We start from the raw sequence: 19,047 nt of genomic DNA, 5'->3' as shown, positions 1-19,047 counted from the left end.
TTATTTATGTCATCTGAAGATGTTTCTTTCATCAGTGTTTTATAGTCTTCAGAGTACAGGTCTTTCACCTTGGTTAAATTTATTACTAGGTATCTTATTATCTTTGATGCAATTATAAATGGGTTTATTTTCTTAATCTCTCTTTTTTTTTTGGAGAGAGAGAGAGAGAGTGTGCAAGTGGGGTAGGGAGGAGGGGCAGAGGAAGAGGGAGAGAGAGAATCCCAAGCAGGCTAGACACCCAGTGTGGAGCCCAATGTGGGGCTTGATCTCCTGACCCTGAGACCATGACCTGAGCCGAAATCAAGAGTGAAACACCTAACTGACTGAGCTACCCTGGCACCCCTTAATTTCTCTTTTTGATAGCTCTTATTAGTGTATAGAAATGGAAATGCAACTGATTTATATATATTAATTTTGTATACTGAGACTTTACTGAATTCATTCATTAGTTCTTTTATTTAAGATTTTTTTTTTTTTTAATTTGACAGAGAGGGAGAGAGAGAGAGTGCACACAAGCCGGGGGAGCAGCAGGCAGAGGGAGAAGCAGACTCCCCACTGAGCAGGGAGCCCAATGAGGGGCTCGATCGCAGGGCCCTGGGGTCATGACCTGAGCTGAAGGCAGATGCTTAACTGACTGAGCCACCCAGGCGCCCCCAGTTTTACTTTTTCCTTTGCAATTTGGCTGGCTTTTATTTCTTTTTACTGCGTAGCTTCTATGGCTAGGTCATAAATTCCTCTTGACAATCACATAAAGAAGGTAAATTTCACTCTCTCTTTCCTCATGGAGAATTTGAAGCTCAGAGATGTTAGGAGACACACACAGGTCATATGAAATTCAAACCTAGGTTTGGTCAAGATTCCAAAAACTATTTTTTATATTGAGTATCAGATTGATGTAGATATTAAAGAGTAGGGGGCATATAAAATAGTTTCTCCCACATGCAAAGTGCTGTTGGGAATTCAAAGGGGGAAACTGAGGAAGAATTAATAAGTTTTCTGGAGGAGTAAGTATCCTCACCTAAAATAAAAACTTGTGCTAACACATGCATGTCTGACAGAATAACTAAAATATAAAGGGAAAACTGTAGCTAGTAAGAGGTAGTAAAGTTCACTGTGAGGGTGGAATGTTCCAGAAAGTTTTCTTCAGCATTTTGCTGTTAAGGTGGACCTTGAGGTAGGTGTTATTTATATAAGTGGCAACAAGGAAGGCAGGGGCCTAGCATGGCTTCTGGTAGTGATCTCCAAGCTTTCCCCAGGCTGCATGTCCCCTTTTAATAACACCTCAGCTGGAGAAAATGCTTAATTACAAAAAGCTGCTTTGAATCAATAACCACGTGAAAAGTGAATTTTAGTTTTACTGACCACAATAGCATCTATAGACTCTTGAAGAATAGTAGTTTCTACGTGGGCAAGATGTCATTTGTTTGGTCTACAGACAGTGAACTGCCACCCACAGTTTGGGAATGCGTGACTTCGAGGATGTGTGATAGGATAGCTTATATAGGAAATCAAGATAGCCAAGAACTAGTAGCACTCTCTGCCTTCTCATGCAGGCCTGCACAGATATCGTCTGCAAATGTGCTTGTAGTCTCTTTGAGAAGTTTGCATTTTCTAGGCTTGGCCTTTGGGGAAATTGTAGTGTTAGACCTTCAGTATATACTTGTCTGCACTTACATACCAGTTTCCTGGTGGTATAAAATCTAGTGGGGCTCAACGATCTTGCTTTTAGATTCAGCAGTTTCCCTCTTACTTTTTAAAAAATACTAAAATTAGATGCTGAGCTCAGAGGTGTTTCAGGGGTCCCTGTTTTTCCAGAATATGCCACAGTTCCTATGTCACTTGCATGGCAGAGTGTTGAGAGGTCGAAAATCAACCCTCCCCAAAGGTATAGGAGGAAATGACCTTTATATGACCGAGGCTGTACTTGGAGATCTTTGCACTGATGTGCTCCCTTGCTTTACATAGAGCTACCCTATGACCCAGCAATTGCACTGCTGGATATTTACCCCAAAGACACAGATGTAGTGAAAAGAAGGGCCACATGCACCCCAATGTTCATAGCAGCAATGTCCGCAATAGCCAAACTGGAAAGAGCCGAGATGCCCTTCAACAGATGAATGGATAAAGAAGATGTGGTCCATATATACAATGGAACATTACTCAGCCATCAGACAGGATGAATACCTAAGTTTTACGTCAACATGGATGGGACTGGAGGAGATTATGCTAAGTGAAATAAGTCAAGCAGAGAAAGTCAATTATCATTTGGTTTCACTTATTTGTGGAACATAAGGAATAACATGGAGGACATTAGGAGAAGGAAGGGAAAAATGAAGGGGGGGAAATCGGAAGGAGAGATGAACCATGAAAGACTCAGAAACAAACTGAGGGTTTTAGAGGGGAGGAGGGAGGGGGGAAGGGTTAGCCCGGTGATGATATTAAGGAGGGCACGTACTGCATGGAGCACTGGGTGTTATATGAAAACAACGAATCGTGGGTCACTGCATCAAAAACTAATGATGTATTGTATGGCGACAAACATAACCTGATAAAATTTTTAAAAAAAGACCTTTAACAAAGTTCCACGAGGAAAACTATAGGTAAGTATACTTTGTATAGGGAAAAGGGGAAGCTGAAAGTTGACAAAAATGGCAGAGAAAGTATAAGAAGGAAATAAAGGCGCATTTGGTGTGAAAGAAATATACTGTCGCCCTGATCTGATTGGAGGGAATCCCTGTTTGCAGCCCCGCGGTGGAAATCCGCTCTCCCAGTGACTGTGACGAGCACACCGTCTTCCCTGAGCTTCCAGAAGAAAGCAGGTGCCTTAGAATTCATCTCTGAGGTCTTTCCCAAGTCAGAATTCCATTTATCTCAGTACTTAATGACCTTGAATCGTGAAAAATCATTGTTTTGTATGGTTTGTTTTAAAATATAGAGAAATGTATGATAGATTTTCATAATTTTGCTTAAAGGCTTAAAATAAAGAGTTTTGATATTTTAAGGTGGAAAAACCCCACCAATTCATAAAAGTCAGCTATCCAGAATGAGACATTTCCAAGGACTAGCCCAGGGTTTTAGTGCATTTTTGGAAGAGAGGTCCTTACTGGAGACCCTCTCTCCCTAACGATTAGAGTCTTTGATTCTGTAGTTATCATGGCAAAGGGTGAGCGAGTTAGGCTCACTGTGGGGCCGAGGGCCTGGGTAGATGGGAGCGGAGGATGGATAGATGAATGAAGACCCCACAGCGCAGTTCGCCTTCCTCTGCGTCTGTCCTCCCACCTTTGCCCCGTGTATCAGGTTAGCTTTGCTCTACGTAGCATGGAAGGGAAACTGTACAACAAGGACTTAACCATAAAGGGGTTGACTAGCATGGCTGGGCACAGCGGCTTCACAGTTCGACATGTGGTTTGGGCTTTAGTCTTCCTGCTCGGATTGCGTGGCAGTTCCAGCTACCTGGTCAAAAGGTGGCTGCCTCATTTGGAAGCTTGGGTTTGAGTTCCAGCCAGGAGAGAGGGGAAAGGGAAAAGGGCAGAAGCCATAGCTGAGTGTGTCCCCCTTTATCAGAAAATGGATAGCCTTCGTCACGTTGTAGACTTCTGTTGACTGAAACTGGGTCTGATGGCTGCCCAAGGTCTGTACAGTGAGTCTGCCTTTTGTAGGTATATTTAGTGCCCTCTGTCTAGCCAGAGTTCTTTTGAGAGGGAAAGGGATAATGACTGGATGGTGAAGAGCGTCTGCTATGTTTGCAGAGCAAAAACCACCTAGTGTGCCAGGATGCCCAGGGTCCCATGGTTCATTCATGTAGTCAATCATTTATCACATCTATTGGGTACCTGTTATTTGTCAGTCGCTGTTCTAGGGGCTGGCAAAGAAATTTGCAGAGCAGAATTCCTTGCACTCATGAAGCATACAGTCTTTCAGGAGAGAAAGGCATTAATAAGATAAGTACACGTATCTGCACTAAGAATAACTGGGTATTATCCGAAAAGGAAGGGAGTGGAGCCATGAAGTGTTGGAGAGGGGTATAAAAGGTAGTGTGGGCTGGGAGGGCCTTGCCAAAAAGGTGGTTTAAGTTAAAACCTAAAGGAAGTGGGAGAGCAGCCTCCAAAGATATCTGGGGTAAGGGCATTCCGGGCATAGGAAACAGCAAGTGCAAAGGCCCTGAGGTGGGTGCATGCTTGATGTATCTGTGAAATAGTGAGGAAGCCAGTGTGGTTGGAGTGGGTGTAAAAAGCAATTTTTATGATGAGGTTGGAGCAGTAATGGAGAGCTAGATCATGTGGGAAACTGCAGGGCTTATTCTGAGTGATACAGGAATCCTTTTGGGGTTATGATTGAAGCAGTGACTTGTTCATTTGTTTTGACCTCTGTTTGAACCGGCTCATTGTGGTTGCTGCGTTGAGGATGGGGGCAGTGGTAGATGCAGGTAGGCTAGTGAGGAAGGTATTTTAATAATCCAGAGAAGATACAATGTAGCCTGGAAAAGAGTAACGGTAGCAGAGATAGTTAAATATAGTTGAATTCTAGAAACTTGTCCAAATTAGAGCCCATAGATTTGCTGATGAACCAGAGAGGAGCTGTGAGACAAAGTGAGGAGTCAGGAGTGACTCCCCAGCTTAGGGTCTGAGCCACTGGGAGGATAGGGGAACCATAATGTGAGATGAAGAAGAATGTGGAAAGGGCAGGTCTGAGAGAGTTGAAGTCTGGTTGCAGACATGCCAGGCTTGCCATGCTTGTGACATCCAGCTTGAGATGTTGAGTAGCCACTTGGACGTTTGAGTTGGGAGCTCTGGGGAGTGGCATTGGCTTCTTTCTGTCTGCCTGAGTAGGGGATCCTGACCAGACCCTTGGTCCACCACCCCCACGTCTGGCAGCAGCGGCAGGGAATTTGGAACAGCCCGGGGCCGTTCTGACCTGGTCTGACCCAGCCTTGCCTGCTGGGATCCGGGTTCCAGGCAGGATGGCCGCAGGCCTGCGTGGTGGAGGCTTTTCCATGCCTGCTCTGGAAGAGCTGGTGTTCCTGCTCTTCTTCCACCCAGGGTGGTCATGTGGTCCAGGCTGGGGTGTCCAGTGGCCTGGCAAAGGGGAGATCACTGCCTTGTGTGCAGCTGGAAGAGTAATCCCTCTAGTCCGGTCTGGCTGGACCTTCAGGGTGCTAAAGCTCCCCCGGAGAGCTGCAGTCAGCCCACGCTGCTTGCCCTGCCTTTTCCTAAAGCGCTTTTCCCTGGGGACCTAGGACTTTCCCCTGGAGAGCTGTCTTGCTCAACGACTGCAGCTGGTGGACTGTGGACTTTCTGGGGGCTGAAATGGCCTGGCCCTCGTGGACCGGAAAATACCAGGAGGATGCTGGTGGCCTTTGCTGTTGCTGGGGGCGGCCTGGGACGAGGCCAGGGGCCCTTTAAAAAAATTCAGCGGACAGTCCATGGCTCCGAGTCCAGCTGGCTTAGTACGGAGTGTTCCTCACATCCTCCCAACACGCACGACAAACACTGCAACAGAGAGGTTTGAGGAACAGAGGGCTGAGTTGTGTTCGACTGTGGCCTCTGGGGAGGGTGCCGCGTGACTTATGGTTTCACGTCGTGTGCTCAGCCTGAGAGCCCGTGCTGGACGAGGATCTGGTGAGCACTCATCCAGGCCGCTCCGTCCGCTGGAGCTGGTGGCGGGGGAGGGGGGGGGTTACTCCAGATGCCGCCCGTGGGGGAAGATAGCTACTGCCTTCACTTGGTGACTCCAAACCCTGTGGGGAGAGGCGTTCAAGAGAAGGAACCCTGATAAATGAGTTTTTCAGCTTTTTTTTTTTAATTTAACATGAAACTTGCCATCTTAGCTGTAGTTAAGTGCACAAGTCAGTGGTATTGACTCCATTCACATTTTGCAACCATTCCCGCCATCCCTCTCCAGAACTCTCCTCATCTGGTAAAACTGAACCCATTAACCAGCCCCTCCCTCCCGCTCACCCTCAGCTCCTGGTGTCCACCGTTCTCCATTCTATCTCTAGAATTTTGACTACTCTGAGCACCTCACGTCAGTGGAATCATCCAGTATTTGTCATTCTGTGACCGACTTATTCCACTCCGCGTAGTGTCCCCCAGGTTCATCCGTGTTGGAGCCCACATCACAGCTTCCAGTGCTGCATCGTGTGGGTGTACCGTATTTTGCGTATCCATTCATCACTCAGTGGACACGTGGGTTGCTTCCACATTTTCGCTAGTGTGAATAATGCTGCTGGGAACATGGGTGTACAAGTATTTCTTCGAGACCCTGCTTTTCATTTTTTGGGTTTATAACCAGAAGTGGAACTGCTGGGTTGTATGGTAATTCAATATTTAATTTTTTGAGAAAGTTTCATGCTGTTTTCCACAGCAGCTTTGTCAGTACATTCCCACCAACAGTGCAGAAGGGCTCTATTTCTGCACATCCTCACCAACACTGTTGTTTTCTGTTTTGTTTTTTTGTTTTTTTTCTTGTAGCAGCCATTCTAATGGGTATGAGATGATATCTCTTTGTAGTTTTATTTGCTTTTCTTAGTTCTCAGTGATGTTAAGCATCTTTTCATGTACCTGCTGGCCATTTACATCTCTTTTTTGGATGCAGGTTTTTTTTAGGTTAGTCTTGAATTTTAGGAGTTCTTAATATATTCTAAATAGTAATCCCTAATCAGACATATGATTTGCAAACATTTTCTCCCATTCCGTGGGTTGCTTTTATATTCTGTGGATAGTACCTTTGGATGTACGGATTCTTAAAATCTTCACGAAGTCCAGTTTGTCTGTTTTTTTCTTTTTTTTGCCTGTGCCCTTGGTGTCCTGTCCAAGAACTCATTGCCAGATTCTGTGTCGTGACTTGGTATATTTTTTGTTTGTTTCTTAGGCTTCAGTCTCCCTGCTCCCCCATTTGTTTGTTTCTTTCCCTCTTTCAATAAAGTCATTAATTAGACCAATAGATCAGTAACATATTTTAGACTCAGTAAATCTTTATTCAGCCATTCTATAAACAGGGAGAGTATTCTGAGAGGAGGATGGGTTGAAGCAAAAGTAAATTGGAAATGGAAGCACATAGCACAGTTGGCTGGAGCAGAGGGCCTGTGAAGGGGTTGGTGGGTGAGAAATCGGGTGTGTAGGTGAGGCCACACCACGCTACATCTTCTGTGGTGAATGGATGAGGTGAAGACAGATGGTAGCCTCACGGCCATCAGGCCAAGTTGTATAGCTGCTCCTGCCTGTTCTCTCAAACTAGGCACTTAACCTTTCTGAGCCTCAGTTTCCCCATTTTACTTATTTAACAAACACTTACATGGTTCCAAACACTGTTCTAAAGCACTGTACAAATATTAACTCATTGATTTCTCCCACCAACTCTGCGTAAGAGTATTGTCCCCATTTTACAGAAGGGAAAGCTCATGCCCAGAGAGTTTAGGGAACACGTCAAGGTCCCAGAGCCAGTAAGTAGTGAAGCTGGGATTTGAACCCAGGCTCTCTCGTTCCAGGGTTCATGCTCTTAACCATATGTTAGGCTGCCTCTCTAAAATGGGGAGAAGCCTAATTCCTACCTCTCAAAGTTACTCAGATGATCTAATGAGATGATGCATGTCAGGACACATTGTATGTTGCACGGTGTTTTGCAAATACTGTTTATTGTTAGTTAAAAATAAGTAACACTCTGGAAATGGATGAGATTCTCAAGAGTGTAGGGAGAAAGGGATGGATCAAGGACCAAGCCTTGGGAAGTGTCTATGCTGAGGAGCAAGGGCTTGGTTTGGGGAAGACATCAGGCAGACTCATGGTTGACCTCTGTGGACAGGGTCACAGTCCGTGAAGAGCCCCCGCCTCCAGCCTTCTAGTCTCTACTGAAGGATGTTGTGAAGCGCAGTGAGGTACTCAGGTGGATAATGTCCGTGCAGAGGGGACCAAAGCCCGGTCTCTGCCACTGGCCCACCAAGAACTCCATCGGGGACTTAAGGCAGTCTGCAGTTCCGACTGCAGCTTTTTTTCCTTCTGCGGTGCATTTTCCCAAGCAGACCGGAGCTCAGACCTGCTCTACATGTGAAGTGAGAGGCTTGGGACTAGGACATTCCTAGGTTTGTGGTGGCCTTGTCGGGGCAAGAGCAGAGTGCACTGCACATGGGGCCAGACTCTGGGCTGGCTGGCTGGGCCTCCGTCTGGGGTTGCAGAGGCCAGCCTGTTGCACCTCCAATTTTTGGGACAACGATCACAGTGCCCAGGAAGGATGGCAGGAGTATGGGGAGGGACACCCAGGGATCTTGTGATCTCTCTCTGGCTCTCAACAAGGTGTGTGGTCTGGTTTGTAGTAGGAGGGGGTGGGGGCTTACCGTCAATCTCAGTTCCCTTAGTGCAGAGCAAGGTAGTTATTAGAACCTTCTTTCAACTCCACCCCTTCCCCTCCAGCCGGTGACTGACGTGCATAAAGCGCTTGGGGGTGCTGAGATGAAGAGCCCCTGAGAGAATTGCTAGAACAGGGCTACCGTGACCTCACCTGGCTTATTTGAGTATCTTCTGTGCCTGCCTGGCGTTTGATGGGCATTTAATTTCTCTAGCAGAGGGCCTCTGGTGGTCCCAGCTTCCAGGCTCCTCATAAAGGTGGGTGCCGCAGCAGAGAAAGTGAACCACTCCCCTCAGGTATATTTAAGAATGTCAGAAGAGAACCTTATGCCCAAAGAATCTGTTTTTCTAGAGAAGACTTCAGGAGAGGACAGGTGTGTCCTGGCATGTCCAGCGGCCCCTGGTTAGAGAGCTGCCTGAAGAACTGCCTCCTTCCGACCAACACAGCCTCCAGCGGCCACCTGAGCCCGGGCCTGTGTCTGTAGGCTCTCGGGGGGACCCTTTGATGGCCTTACTTCTGAGGGGCATTGGGGGGGCCTCCTTTTCTTTGTAGTGGCTTGTGGACCGGGACACGAATCTCCTGATCCCAAAGAGACCGAACTCTGGGGGTGAAAAGCTTCTCTGTGCTGCCATACGAGGGGTCCATGGTACTAGAGTCCACGAGTGTGCAGCAAGAAGAAGAGAGTAAAGTTTTTAGAAGGAGGCTGAGGAAGGCGGAGCTGTGCCTAAGGAGTCAGCCTAACCTTGAAGGAGGGAAGGTGTCTGGTACTAACGTCCAAAAAAGTGGGGTCTTGACATTTTGTATGCAGACCATGCGTCTCCAAGTATTAGTTGGGATTCTTTAAGTTGCAAGTGACAGAAACCCAGCTTAGTTAGCCTCGGCGAAGGCAAAAATATATTGGCTCCTGTACCTGAGGAGAACAAGATGATTCAGTCTCAGGTTATTTGACCAGCATTTGTGGATGGATTCATTGCATTCTCTCTCCCCTTACCCCTCTCCCCCCCCCCATCACTCCCTCAGCTTTGCCTGTGAGTGCTCTCCTCAGTGCCAAAGACAGCCCGCTGCTGCGCCCCCAGGCCCGTATTCTCTCAGCCTACCAGCCTGTGGTAGCTAGTCTGACCTTCAGGAAAATCAGAGTTCTAGGTTGAAACAGGAGGTGAGACCATAAATATCCAAATCTGCACAATTAAACAAGAGAGGTAATCTACCCTTAAATTGTAGTAATTCTATTTTTGCAGATCAAGATTACTTCCAGAATTACTTGGAAATTACCACGCAGACGGGTTTATAAAACATAGTAGATACCTGTCTCAATATTCTAGAACGTTGCCTTGTTTTTTAACCCAGAATGATACTGATCCCTTACTTGAGTATCACGATTTGGCTTTGAATGACTTGAAGCCTTTGCCAGCAGGCTAACCCAGCAGACTGTTCGTGGTCTCTGGGAATGGCCAGGAGGGCCCAGGCAGCTCCGAACGACGTGTGTCCGTGCTACACAGAGCCACGGCAGGAGGAGGAGGGAACGTTCAGCCTTCCCCAGTGACCTGTCAGGGATAACTTCTGATACGTTTATTAAAACCTCAGACAGGGCGCCGGGGTGGCTCAGTCGGTTAAGCATCCGACTCTTGGTTTCAGCTTAGGTCATGATCTCAGGGTTGTGAGATCAAGCCCCGCATTGGGCTCCACACGCAGAAGGGAGTCTGCTGGAGATTCTTTCTCTCCGTCTCCCTCTGCCCTCCATCCCCCTGCGCACTCTCTCTCTCACAAGTAAATAGATAAGTAAAATTTTTTTTAAAAAAAACCCACCTCAGCCAGGGGATACTTGTGTTGTTTCTCAGAGTTGCAGCACAAGGCAGGACGCAGTGAGTGTGGGAGTTCTGAACCACCTTTGTGTCTGGAGGCCGACCTGGCCCTCAGGTGGTGATGTGAGTCACACGTGAATTTGCTCCCATGCAATGGGTCCGGGCTTGTCGGGCCTGGGGAAGCCGGCTGCCTGCCAGGATGCCTTCGCTGGCTGGGGCAATCTGAGCCCTCTCTCTTATTCTTTAAAGGTACACCCCTGGGAGATTTGCTGGGGCTTGTGCCTCCCCGCTGTAGGCCTCCTGGCAGAGGCCAGGATTTTGGAATTCCCTGGTTGGGCAGCTGTTTGGCCCCCACGCCCCCCTCTGCCTCCTGGGTAAGGTTGGGCCAGAGGACCTGAGGCTCGGCAGGCAGCCCTGGGTTTTCTGTCCTCCAGCTCACGAGCATGCCTGCTGTAGGGCCACTGGAGAGTAACATACACCAGTAGTGCTTTCTTAATTTTTTTTCCCGTCTTCTGTTTGTTGTTTTGTTTTGTTTTTTAAAGATTATTTGAGAGAGAGCATGAGCGGGGGGAGAGGGAGAAGCAGGCTCCCCGCTGAGCAGGGAGCCCAAGGTGGGGCTCGATCCCAGGACCCCGAGATCCTGGCCTCAGCTGAAGGCAGACGCTTAACCAACTGAGCCACCCCGGAGCCCCTTTCCCTGTCTTTTGGATTGGAAGTTTTGCATCCTATTTTTATTCTTTTACATTGTTAACACTCCTATTTAACAATGACAGAATTTTGAAAGCTCATCATTCATCTACAGATAATTACTGAGCATACCTACTGTGTGCAGGCTTGTCCAACTGCTGGGGAAGCAGTCCTAACCAAAGTTCCTGCCCTGAGTACATACTAACCTGGACGCTTCCTACTCTCACCGGACCTTTAAGAGCTTCCACTTTGCTTAGTACTTTAATTTCACCCTGTTGAAGCGTCCCAAATTAGCTCTTTTTATAAAATTTATGGTTGATGTTTAACTTTTTAAATTTAAATTTCATTTTTATGCAGTGGTTATTTAGATTTATCCATATATTTGCCAGTTTCTTTTCTAACAATTGATTCTTGCACCCTACTTATTTCTGGGATTTTGGATTCTTTGATGGGCTGTGTCTTTAAGTGGATCTTTCGGTCAGTTTACAGTTAGTGAACATTCAGATTTTGTTTGCCTCAGAAGTATATTGTGTCTTCTCTTGAATGATGTTCTACAACGTTAGGGCAAGAGTTCTTTTCCTCAGCACTTTGAGGAGATCATTCCATGGTTTTCTGGCTTCTATTTTCTGTTTTCTTCAAAAGAAGAGTCTGCTGTTTATCTAATTTTTACTTCTTAATCAGAAAACTTGCATTTACTAGTTTCTCTGTATCTCAGTGTTTGTCATTTTTCATTGTGATATGCCTTGATGCAGACTTCTTATTTTTTATTTTTAAAGATTTTATTTATTTGTCAGAGTGAGAGAGAGAGAGAGAGCATAAGCAGGGGGAGCAGCAGAGGGAGAGGGAGAAGCAGACTCCCTGCTGAGCAAGGAGCCTGATGCGGGACTTGATCCCAGGACTCTGGGATCATGACCTGGGCCGAAGGCAGCTGCTTAACCAGCTGAGCCACCCAGGTGTCCCAGACTTTTTCTGATTTACTCTTAGAACTCAATATGCCCTTTCATTCTGAGGACTCGTGTGTTTCTGTAATTCTAGAAAATGTTCAGTCCTCCCTTTAAGAACTGTGTCAACCTTGATGTGGACAGTGTAGGTCCAACCTCATGTAAGTTGGATGCTTTGGACTTAAGTAACAGAAACTTAACTGAAAATAGATCTAAAAATCATTTTAAGAAATGTATTTCACATAACAAGAAGCCAGGATGAAGTGACTTGAAGGTTTGCTAATTCAGCAGCCCGAGGACCGACCATTCTTTGCCATGCTCACCATGCTGCCTGAGCACCTCTAAAGATCCCAAGATGGCTGCCACAGCTCTGTGCTTTCTTCGCCGTTACGGCCCTCGGAAGAGATTTCTCTTCCTAGTGTCTTTGTGAGATCAGAGCAACTTTCCCCAGATACCCCATTTCCACCCCCACCAACCCCAGACTTCTCCCAGCTACTTTGCCAGGAGAAGGGACACAGTGATTACTTTAGACCAACCAGGATCTAGCTTCCAGAAGTAGGGAGGATCAACCTTCTCTGAGTCACTGGAGGATTACACCAAAACAAAGTCAGAACTCTGCCAGTAAGAAAACCCAGAGTGGTAGTTGGGTAGGCCCCACGCAGCGTCTGCTACCCACATTCTCTTCAGTCTCTTGCTGCCCTTCTGTTGAACTTATGTTGGATCTCCTTATCGTGTCCTCTATGAATCTTGGCTTTTCATATTTTCAGTTTAATCTTTTTAATTACATTTTGAGTCATTTCCTCAGAGCTGTCTTCCAGTTTACCATCTTTCTCTTTAGCTAAATCTGTCATTCAGCATAACCACTGAGTTTTTAATTTTGACAACTAAAATTTTAATGTCTAGAATATCTATTTGATTCTTTTCCACAGTTGCTTACCATTTTTTCATGACGTCTTGTTCTTTCATTATGGTTCTTACCCCCCTTTTTTTAAAGCTTTTAATAGTACTTGTTTTACAGTCTTATTCATCTTTTTCTATTAATTTAAGTTCTTGGAATGTCAGTTCGGCTTTTTGTTTTGTTGACTCTCCCTCCTCGTGAATGCTGTGCACTCACTTTCATCGAGTGTTTGTTTTTTGAATGTGGAAATTCACTACAGAGCCATCTTATGCTTAACTTTGGTCAGCATTAATTTTTACATGGATTTATTAGTTTGGATTTCTGCCCCACGCAGAATGCATGGATTTGGTACCTGCATCAGCATGGCACATAATGTTTGATTTCTCACGGAAGAAAGTGTTTCATGCTCCACCCAGAGCCTCGGGTAAATGACTGTGTTTTTGCCGCTTCCCTTTGCCAGTGGGAGGAATTTTTCTAATCCCTTTTTCATGGAGGGGGATGCCCTTCTAGAACCCACTGTTTATGCAGGGTATTGGTTCCAGTTCTCTGCCTGTGGAGCTCAGAGTCACCCTCCCACATAAAAAACCTCAGCCCTAGGGGTCTTGAACTAGGTCTGATACTCTTCTGGCCACAGGTGTGGGATTATAACTCTGGCTTTGAATTTTGTTTCTGGTACCTATGGATTTCTGTTTCTTGGTTTTTCTTTTTCTTTCTTTCTTTTTTTTCTTTTTAAAACCTTGGGTCATATTTAACCCAGCATTTCAGTGAATTTGGAGCGGGAAAGATGTTCATATCGGCTGAGTCCACCATCTTGCCAGATGTGCTTCCCTTAATAAGTGAAAAACACTCTGCTTTGCTTGAGTAATAAAGCACTTGCTATTCATTCTCTCATTTGCCTTTTATTCTATAGTTTCACTTTATTAATCTTTCTGACTGTATTCCGGGGAATTTCCTTGGATCTGATTTTGTATATTTGAATAGGGAGTTCACACTGATACCTCCAGTAGCCAACCTGACACCATGGGGTCCTTCCTTTCCTTTCCCTGTTCTGTAATCCGTGCCTCCTTTCTCCATAAACATGTAGACTCACTTGCTCCACATTCAAAATAGTTGTAAAATTACAACACCATTAACAACATCAAGCCTACTAAGTAAACTTAGTAGTTCTTTGGTCCGTAGAATATATACCATTAACGATTTGCAATCAAAATACTGTATTTTAAAAGCTACTTGATACAACTTTTTTCTCCCTATGGTTATGTTATCAATCTAACATACAGTTAGGCTTGTTTTTTCTGTTTGCAATAATTTTGTTTACCTTTTGCATCCATTTGTATTTAAAATTTTTTAGTGTATAAAATATTCACATGGTTCAAAAATCAAAACTGTAAAAAAATACTTAGAGAAATTTTACTTCTATCAATATCTTGATTTCTGGTTATCTTTCCTATTTTTCTTTTTGCATAAGTAAACATGTATTTGTACATATTTATATGCAGATGAATATGCACATTTTATTTTCCCTCTCTCATGTTTTTCCACTTTTTTTTTTTTACCACTAGTGCCTTAATGAACGGAATAACTTTGTGCATCTGTTATTTTATATTATGAACTTACATCTTCAGGCAGTTACCTAGAAGTAGAATTGCTGGGTCAAAGGGTACATGCCCATGGAGCTTTGTTAGATATTGCCAAACCCCCCACCACAGGGCTCTTCCCTTTTGCATTCATATGCGGAGTGTGAGTGAGTGTGGAGAATGCCCGTTTCCCCATGGCCTCACCAACAGAGAGGGATGCCATGCTTGAGTTTTTAGTGCCGTGAAGGGGGAGGAAATGGTATCTCATGTAGTTTTGTGGGAATTTCTCTTACTTTCCCTGACATGGGGTATCTTTTCGTATGTTTAAGTACAATTGGTATATCTGGTTCTGTGAACTGTTTATGTCTTTTTGTGCCTGGTTTTATTGGGATCTAAACTGACACATAACATCATGTAAGTTTAAGGGGTACGACATAATGATTGGACGGATGTGTATACTGCGAAATGACCACAATAAGTTTAGTTAACATCGATGTCATTGATGTCCTCAGATACCTACATCTTTTTTTCTGTTTATATCTTTTGCTCACTTTTCTGCTTTCTCATCTTTTCTATTTTTTTTTTTTTGGACTTACTTAATAAATTAGAATGATTAGTCCTTCCTCTGAGACATAAATTGTAAATATTTTCTCCCATTTTGTCATTTGTTTAATGACTCAAAGTCTGTTTTCTTTACCACCATGTTACCACTTGCGCAGTTAATAATACGCTCATGTAGGACCTTTATTTTGAGACACCAATTAATAATTTACTTATAAGAGTTTTTTTTTAAGATTTTTTTTATTTACTTGAGAGAAAGAGAGAGTGAGAGAGAGCAGGAGCAGAGAGAGGGAGAGGGAGAAGCAGACTGCCCTGTTGAGAAGGGGCTGATGTAGGGCTTGATCCCAGGACCCTGGGATCATGACCTGAGCCAAAACAGACGCCTAACTGACTGAGCCACCCAGGCGCCCCAGTAGTTTACTTACAAGAATTAACAAAATTCAGAATTCAGAACTCACAAAATAAAGACTAAACCCAGAAATAACCTTACAAAGCCTTAGACATAGAAGGCATACCTATAAAGAATATTCATCGCACAGAGCTGGAGTAACTAAGATATTGCATAACTGAATAAAAATTCAGAATATTTCAGCAGCCTGGAAATATGGACCAAAATGCACAAAATAAAATTTAGTAGAAATAATGTGTTGAATTTAGGCTTAAAAACATTAATGCCATAAGTTTTAGACTGGGGACTCCTGCCTTCACTGAAATTCATATTTGTATAAGCTTTGGGTTTTAGTTGACCACACAGTTAGAAAAGCCCAACAGGATGATATGGTTGCTGAAAGAAAATGTGTTCTTAGAGTGAATAGTAGGAGGAGATTATCCTGATGATGGAGAAAATTGCCCCCTTGTGCTCCACACTTACCAGCCCACATCCGGAATGGTACACTCAGTTTTGGGGACCACAAATCAAGAGGGTCATAGCTGTCTGCGAACAAGTCCAAACCAGGGAGTCTGAATTAGTGAAGAGTCTGAAAGTCATTTCAGGAACTCGGGAGATTAAATCTGGAGAAGGGAAAGCAAGTCACTTGTGAAGCATTTAAAGGCTCAAGTGGAGGAGGGATTAGGATTATTTGGTGTTGCTCAAGCCACCGGGCCTCAGTCCCCCAGCAGCAGGCTCACTCGAAAGGGAAGCTTTCTACCCAGCACTCAGGACTGCTGGAAGGGGACAGGCTGCCTCAGCCCACCAGCTCCTTGTGGCCAAAGGTGTTTGGACAGCGGTGTCAGATCAACCGGGGGATGGCGGGGAAGGCTCTGCAGCTGTGTGTGGACAGTTTAGGCACCAGGGTTCCTGTCATTTGGCTCATGGAAGGAAAGCTTTCCTTCTTTCTGGTGTCTTCTGTTTATTGGGAACAAGAGCAGGTGGGGGAAGCGTCTGTGGGATGTTTTGGCTGCTTAAAGTAGATGAAATGTTTGGAGAAACATGCTTCTGCAGGCTTGAATGTTAAGATGTTAGCCTTCAGGTTTAGCCAAGATCCTGAGCCAGTGTCCTGAAAGCAGGGACTGCACCTTGCAGAGAGTGGTGTCTGTGGGCCAAGACCTCAGACTGTGCCTGCTCGTACCTATTTATACTCGGTGCTCGGGTCCTTGCCTGCCTTCCACATGGCTGACAAGAGCAGCGATGTTGCCTCAGTATGAATTGAACTTGTTGCTCAGGGACCTCAGAAAGTTCCTATGATAAGCTCACTGTTGAACTTTAACGGGCACACGAATCAACTGGGGATGGGATGAAAATGCAGGTTCTGGGCCAGGAGGTCAGCCGTGAGCTTGAACTTCTCCATCTCTGTGGCTCCAGGTGCTGCTGCCGCTGCTCGTCCGGGGACCTCCCTGAATTGCAGGGGCCCCAAAGCAGCCCAGCCCACCTCTCCCCTGCTTGTTTAAAGTGCAGGTTCCTTGTCTGGACCTCTGATTTCTGGGACCAGCATCTCTGGGGCGGGGCCCAAGAATCAGCTCTCCTTCAGTACATCATAGGTTTCGGGGCATGTGAACAGGTTGGATTAGATTGGAGGAACACATTCAAGGAGACCCAGGGAGTCATACACAAAGTTGGTTGTAGAAAACAGGCCTCTGTGGTGGAGCTTGAGTGGGGAAGACTGGCTAAGGGTCTCAGGACTGACGGGAGAACTGGGGTCTCTTGCTGCTCTCGTGTCAAGTGCGTATGATGGGATTTGATGAGTGTTCCCCTGCCCGCTTGGTCCTACCTTCTTTTTCCAGTGGTCCGGCATGCTCTGCCCACCGCACGCCGAGGTGCCCTGACCATGAACCTCAACTCCTCCCTCGGCCACAGGAAGGAGCTGAGCAACCTCACGGACCAGGAGGGTGGTGAAGGGGGCGCCGTCATCACCGACTTCATCACCATCATTATCATCACCATTTTTGTCTGCCTGGGCAACCTGGTCATCGTGGTCACCTTGTACAAGAAGTCCTACCTCCTCACCCTCAGCAACAAGTTCGTCTTCAGCCTCACGCTCTCCAACTTCCTGCTGTCCGTGCTGGTGCTGCCTTTCGTGGCGACCAGCTCCATTCGGAGGGAATGGATCTTTGGTGTGGTCTGGTGCAACTTCTCGGCCCTCCTGTACCTGCTGATCAGCTCGGCCAGCATGCTCACACTCGGGGTCATCGCTGTGGACCGGTAAGCTTGCCTCAGAGAATTGAAGAATTAAGGAGTGATTGTGTGCCCAAGGGGACCTGAGAGATCATCTGGTCCTGAGACTTCCGTACCGTCTTAGTTCCTTGGGAGGATGTCAGGGGCTCCCGCTGGGGAGGACAAGAAAGCAGGGTTCTGCCTCTTCCTCCATCCCCTTCCTTCAGCCAGAGCACCTCTGATTTTATTGCACTTGGGTTTATTTTTTAAAAGAGATTTCAATGCTTAAAAAATTCTCGAAACCTCTAATGCACACTTTATAGGTGAGAAAAAGAAGCTGGGGAAGTGATGTGTCAGAGATATTAGGTCCAGGGTTTCCCAAGGGGTCACCCGCTGTCCAGCAAGTTGGTCGGGCCCCCCCACTCATCACCCTTATTGGGATTGGCCACTTCGTTCACCACGGGCAGGTGTTTGACTTCCGAGGGAGAGAGCAGGTTGAGCTTGCAGGATGGGGGAGGAGGCTAGTCCGGGCTCTTGTCACTGGGTGACACGGCCACTGGGCTCCTTCGGGACCATCCGTCGTTCAGCTGACGAGTGGTAGCCGGATGGTGCATCCAGAGCACAGGCCTCTCCCAGGCCCCAGGCCAGACCCTCTCGGCTCTCTGTGGCTATGGGGAATGCAAAATGAAGGAAGCAGTCTGTCAGAACTAATCAGTTGGCCTCTCTAAATATCTTTTTTTCTCCGGTAATGCAAATGACACAGAGAATGTGAAGAATAAAATAAGAAATCCATAATCCCACCAATCAAAGCAATCACTGTTTCAGTTTTAGTATATTTGCCTCTAGTAAGTTTTGGTAGCATACAATACGTTATTTATTTATTTTTTTAAAGACTTATTTATTTATATATTTATTTGAGAGAATGAGATAGAGAGAAAGCACGAGAGGGGGGAGTCAGAGGGAGAAGCAGACTCCCCGCTGAGCAGGGAGCCTGATGCGGGACTCCATCCCGGGACTCCAGGATCATGACCTGAGCCGAAGTCAGTCGCTTAACCAACTGATCCACCCAGGCTCCCCAGTACGTTTTTTAAATAGGCTTTCCAGCACATGTGGTTTTGCCAGACCACAAATCCAGAGCTGACAGGTGGCTTCGGGCGATCAGGGGCCTTCAGGAGAAAGGGCAAGCTGCTCTTCCAGCAACTCGTCCACCGGCTGACTCAGACCTCCATCCCAGGCAGGGCAGAGAGCCGAGGACCCACCCCACTCCAGCCTGGGAGGGTGGCCTGGGCACCGTGGGAAGGCACCCTCTACAGATGCCTGCCATCTGGTGCCCGAAGCTCCTGGAACTGGGTTAGAGCCTTTCTAGCAATCCTCTGGAGAGAAGGATGTGGACACACACAGAAGAGATACCTTGTTGCAAGGCCCCTTGGGGAGGTCGGGGTTGGAGGGAGGGAAGGCCACCCTGGGGCATTTGAGTTTCCCCAAACGTTCCTTTCCTGGTGCCACCTAGAGGGCTTCCGGTGACTTCGGAGTGCCCGATTCAGCTCAGAACTGCAGGGCACTAGTGACTCTGATTCGCCCCAGGCTTGATCAGATCCCCGGGGCCTGTCACCTTTGTGCCTTTTTTTTTTTTTTTAATTTTGTAACAGGG

At 46.2% G+C, this 19,047-nt stretch overlaps 1 protein-coding gene across 1 annotated transcript in view; it reads left to right on the top strand.

Moving 5' to 3' along the window:
* Positions 1 to 19,047, top strand: part of GPR161 (G protein-coupled receptor 161) — a 37,646-nt gene that overhangs the window by 11,834 nt on the left and 6,765 nt on the right. Inside the window, exon 3 of the mRNA XM_073900268.1 lies at positions 17,027 to 17,444. Coding sequence (XP_073756369.1) covers positions 17,027 to 17,444 — 418 coding nt within the window. The remainder of the gene's footprint in view (positions 1 to 17,026; positions 17,445 to 19,047) is intronic.

This window comes from Callorhinus ursinus, unplaced genomic scaffold (genome assembly GCF_003265705.2).
Source record: "Callorhinus ursinus isolate GAN/ISIS: 27379988/994484 unplaced genomic scaffold, GSC_fseal_2.0 scaffold13, whole genome shotgun sequence".
In the NCBI taxonomy this organism is placed as follows: Eukaryota; Metazoa; Chordata; class Mammalia; order Carnivora; family Otariidae; genus Callorhinus; species Callorhinus ursinus.
Note: the sequence above shows the minus strand (reverse complement) of the source record. Positions and strands in the feature narration are given on the sequence as shown.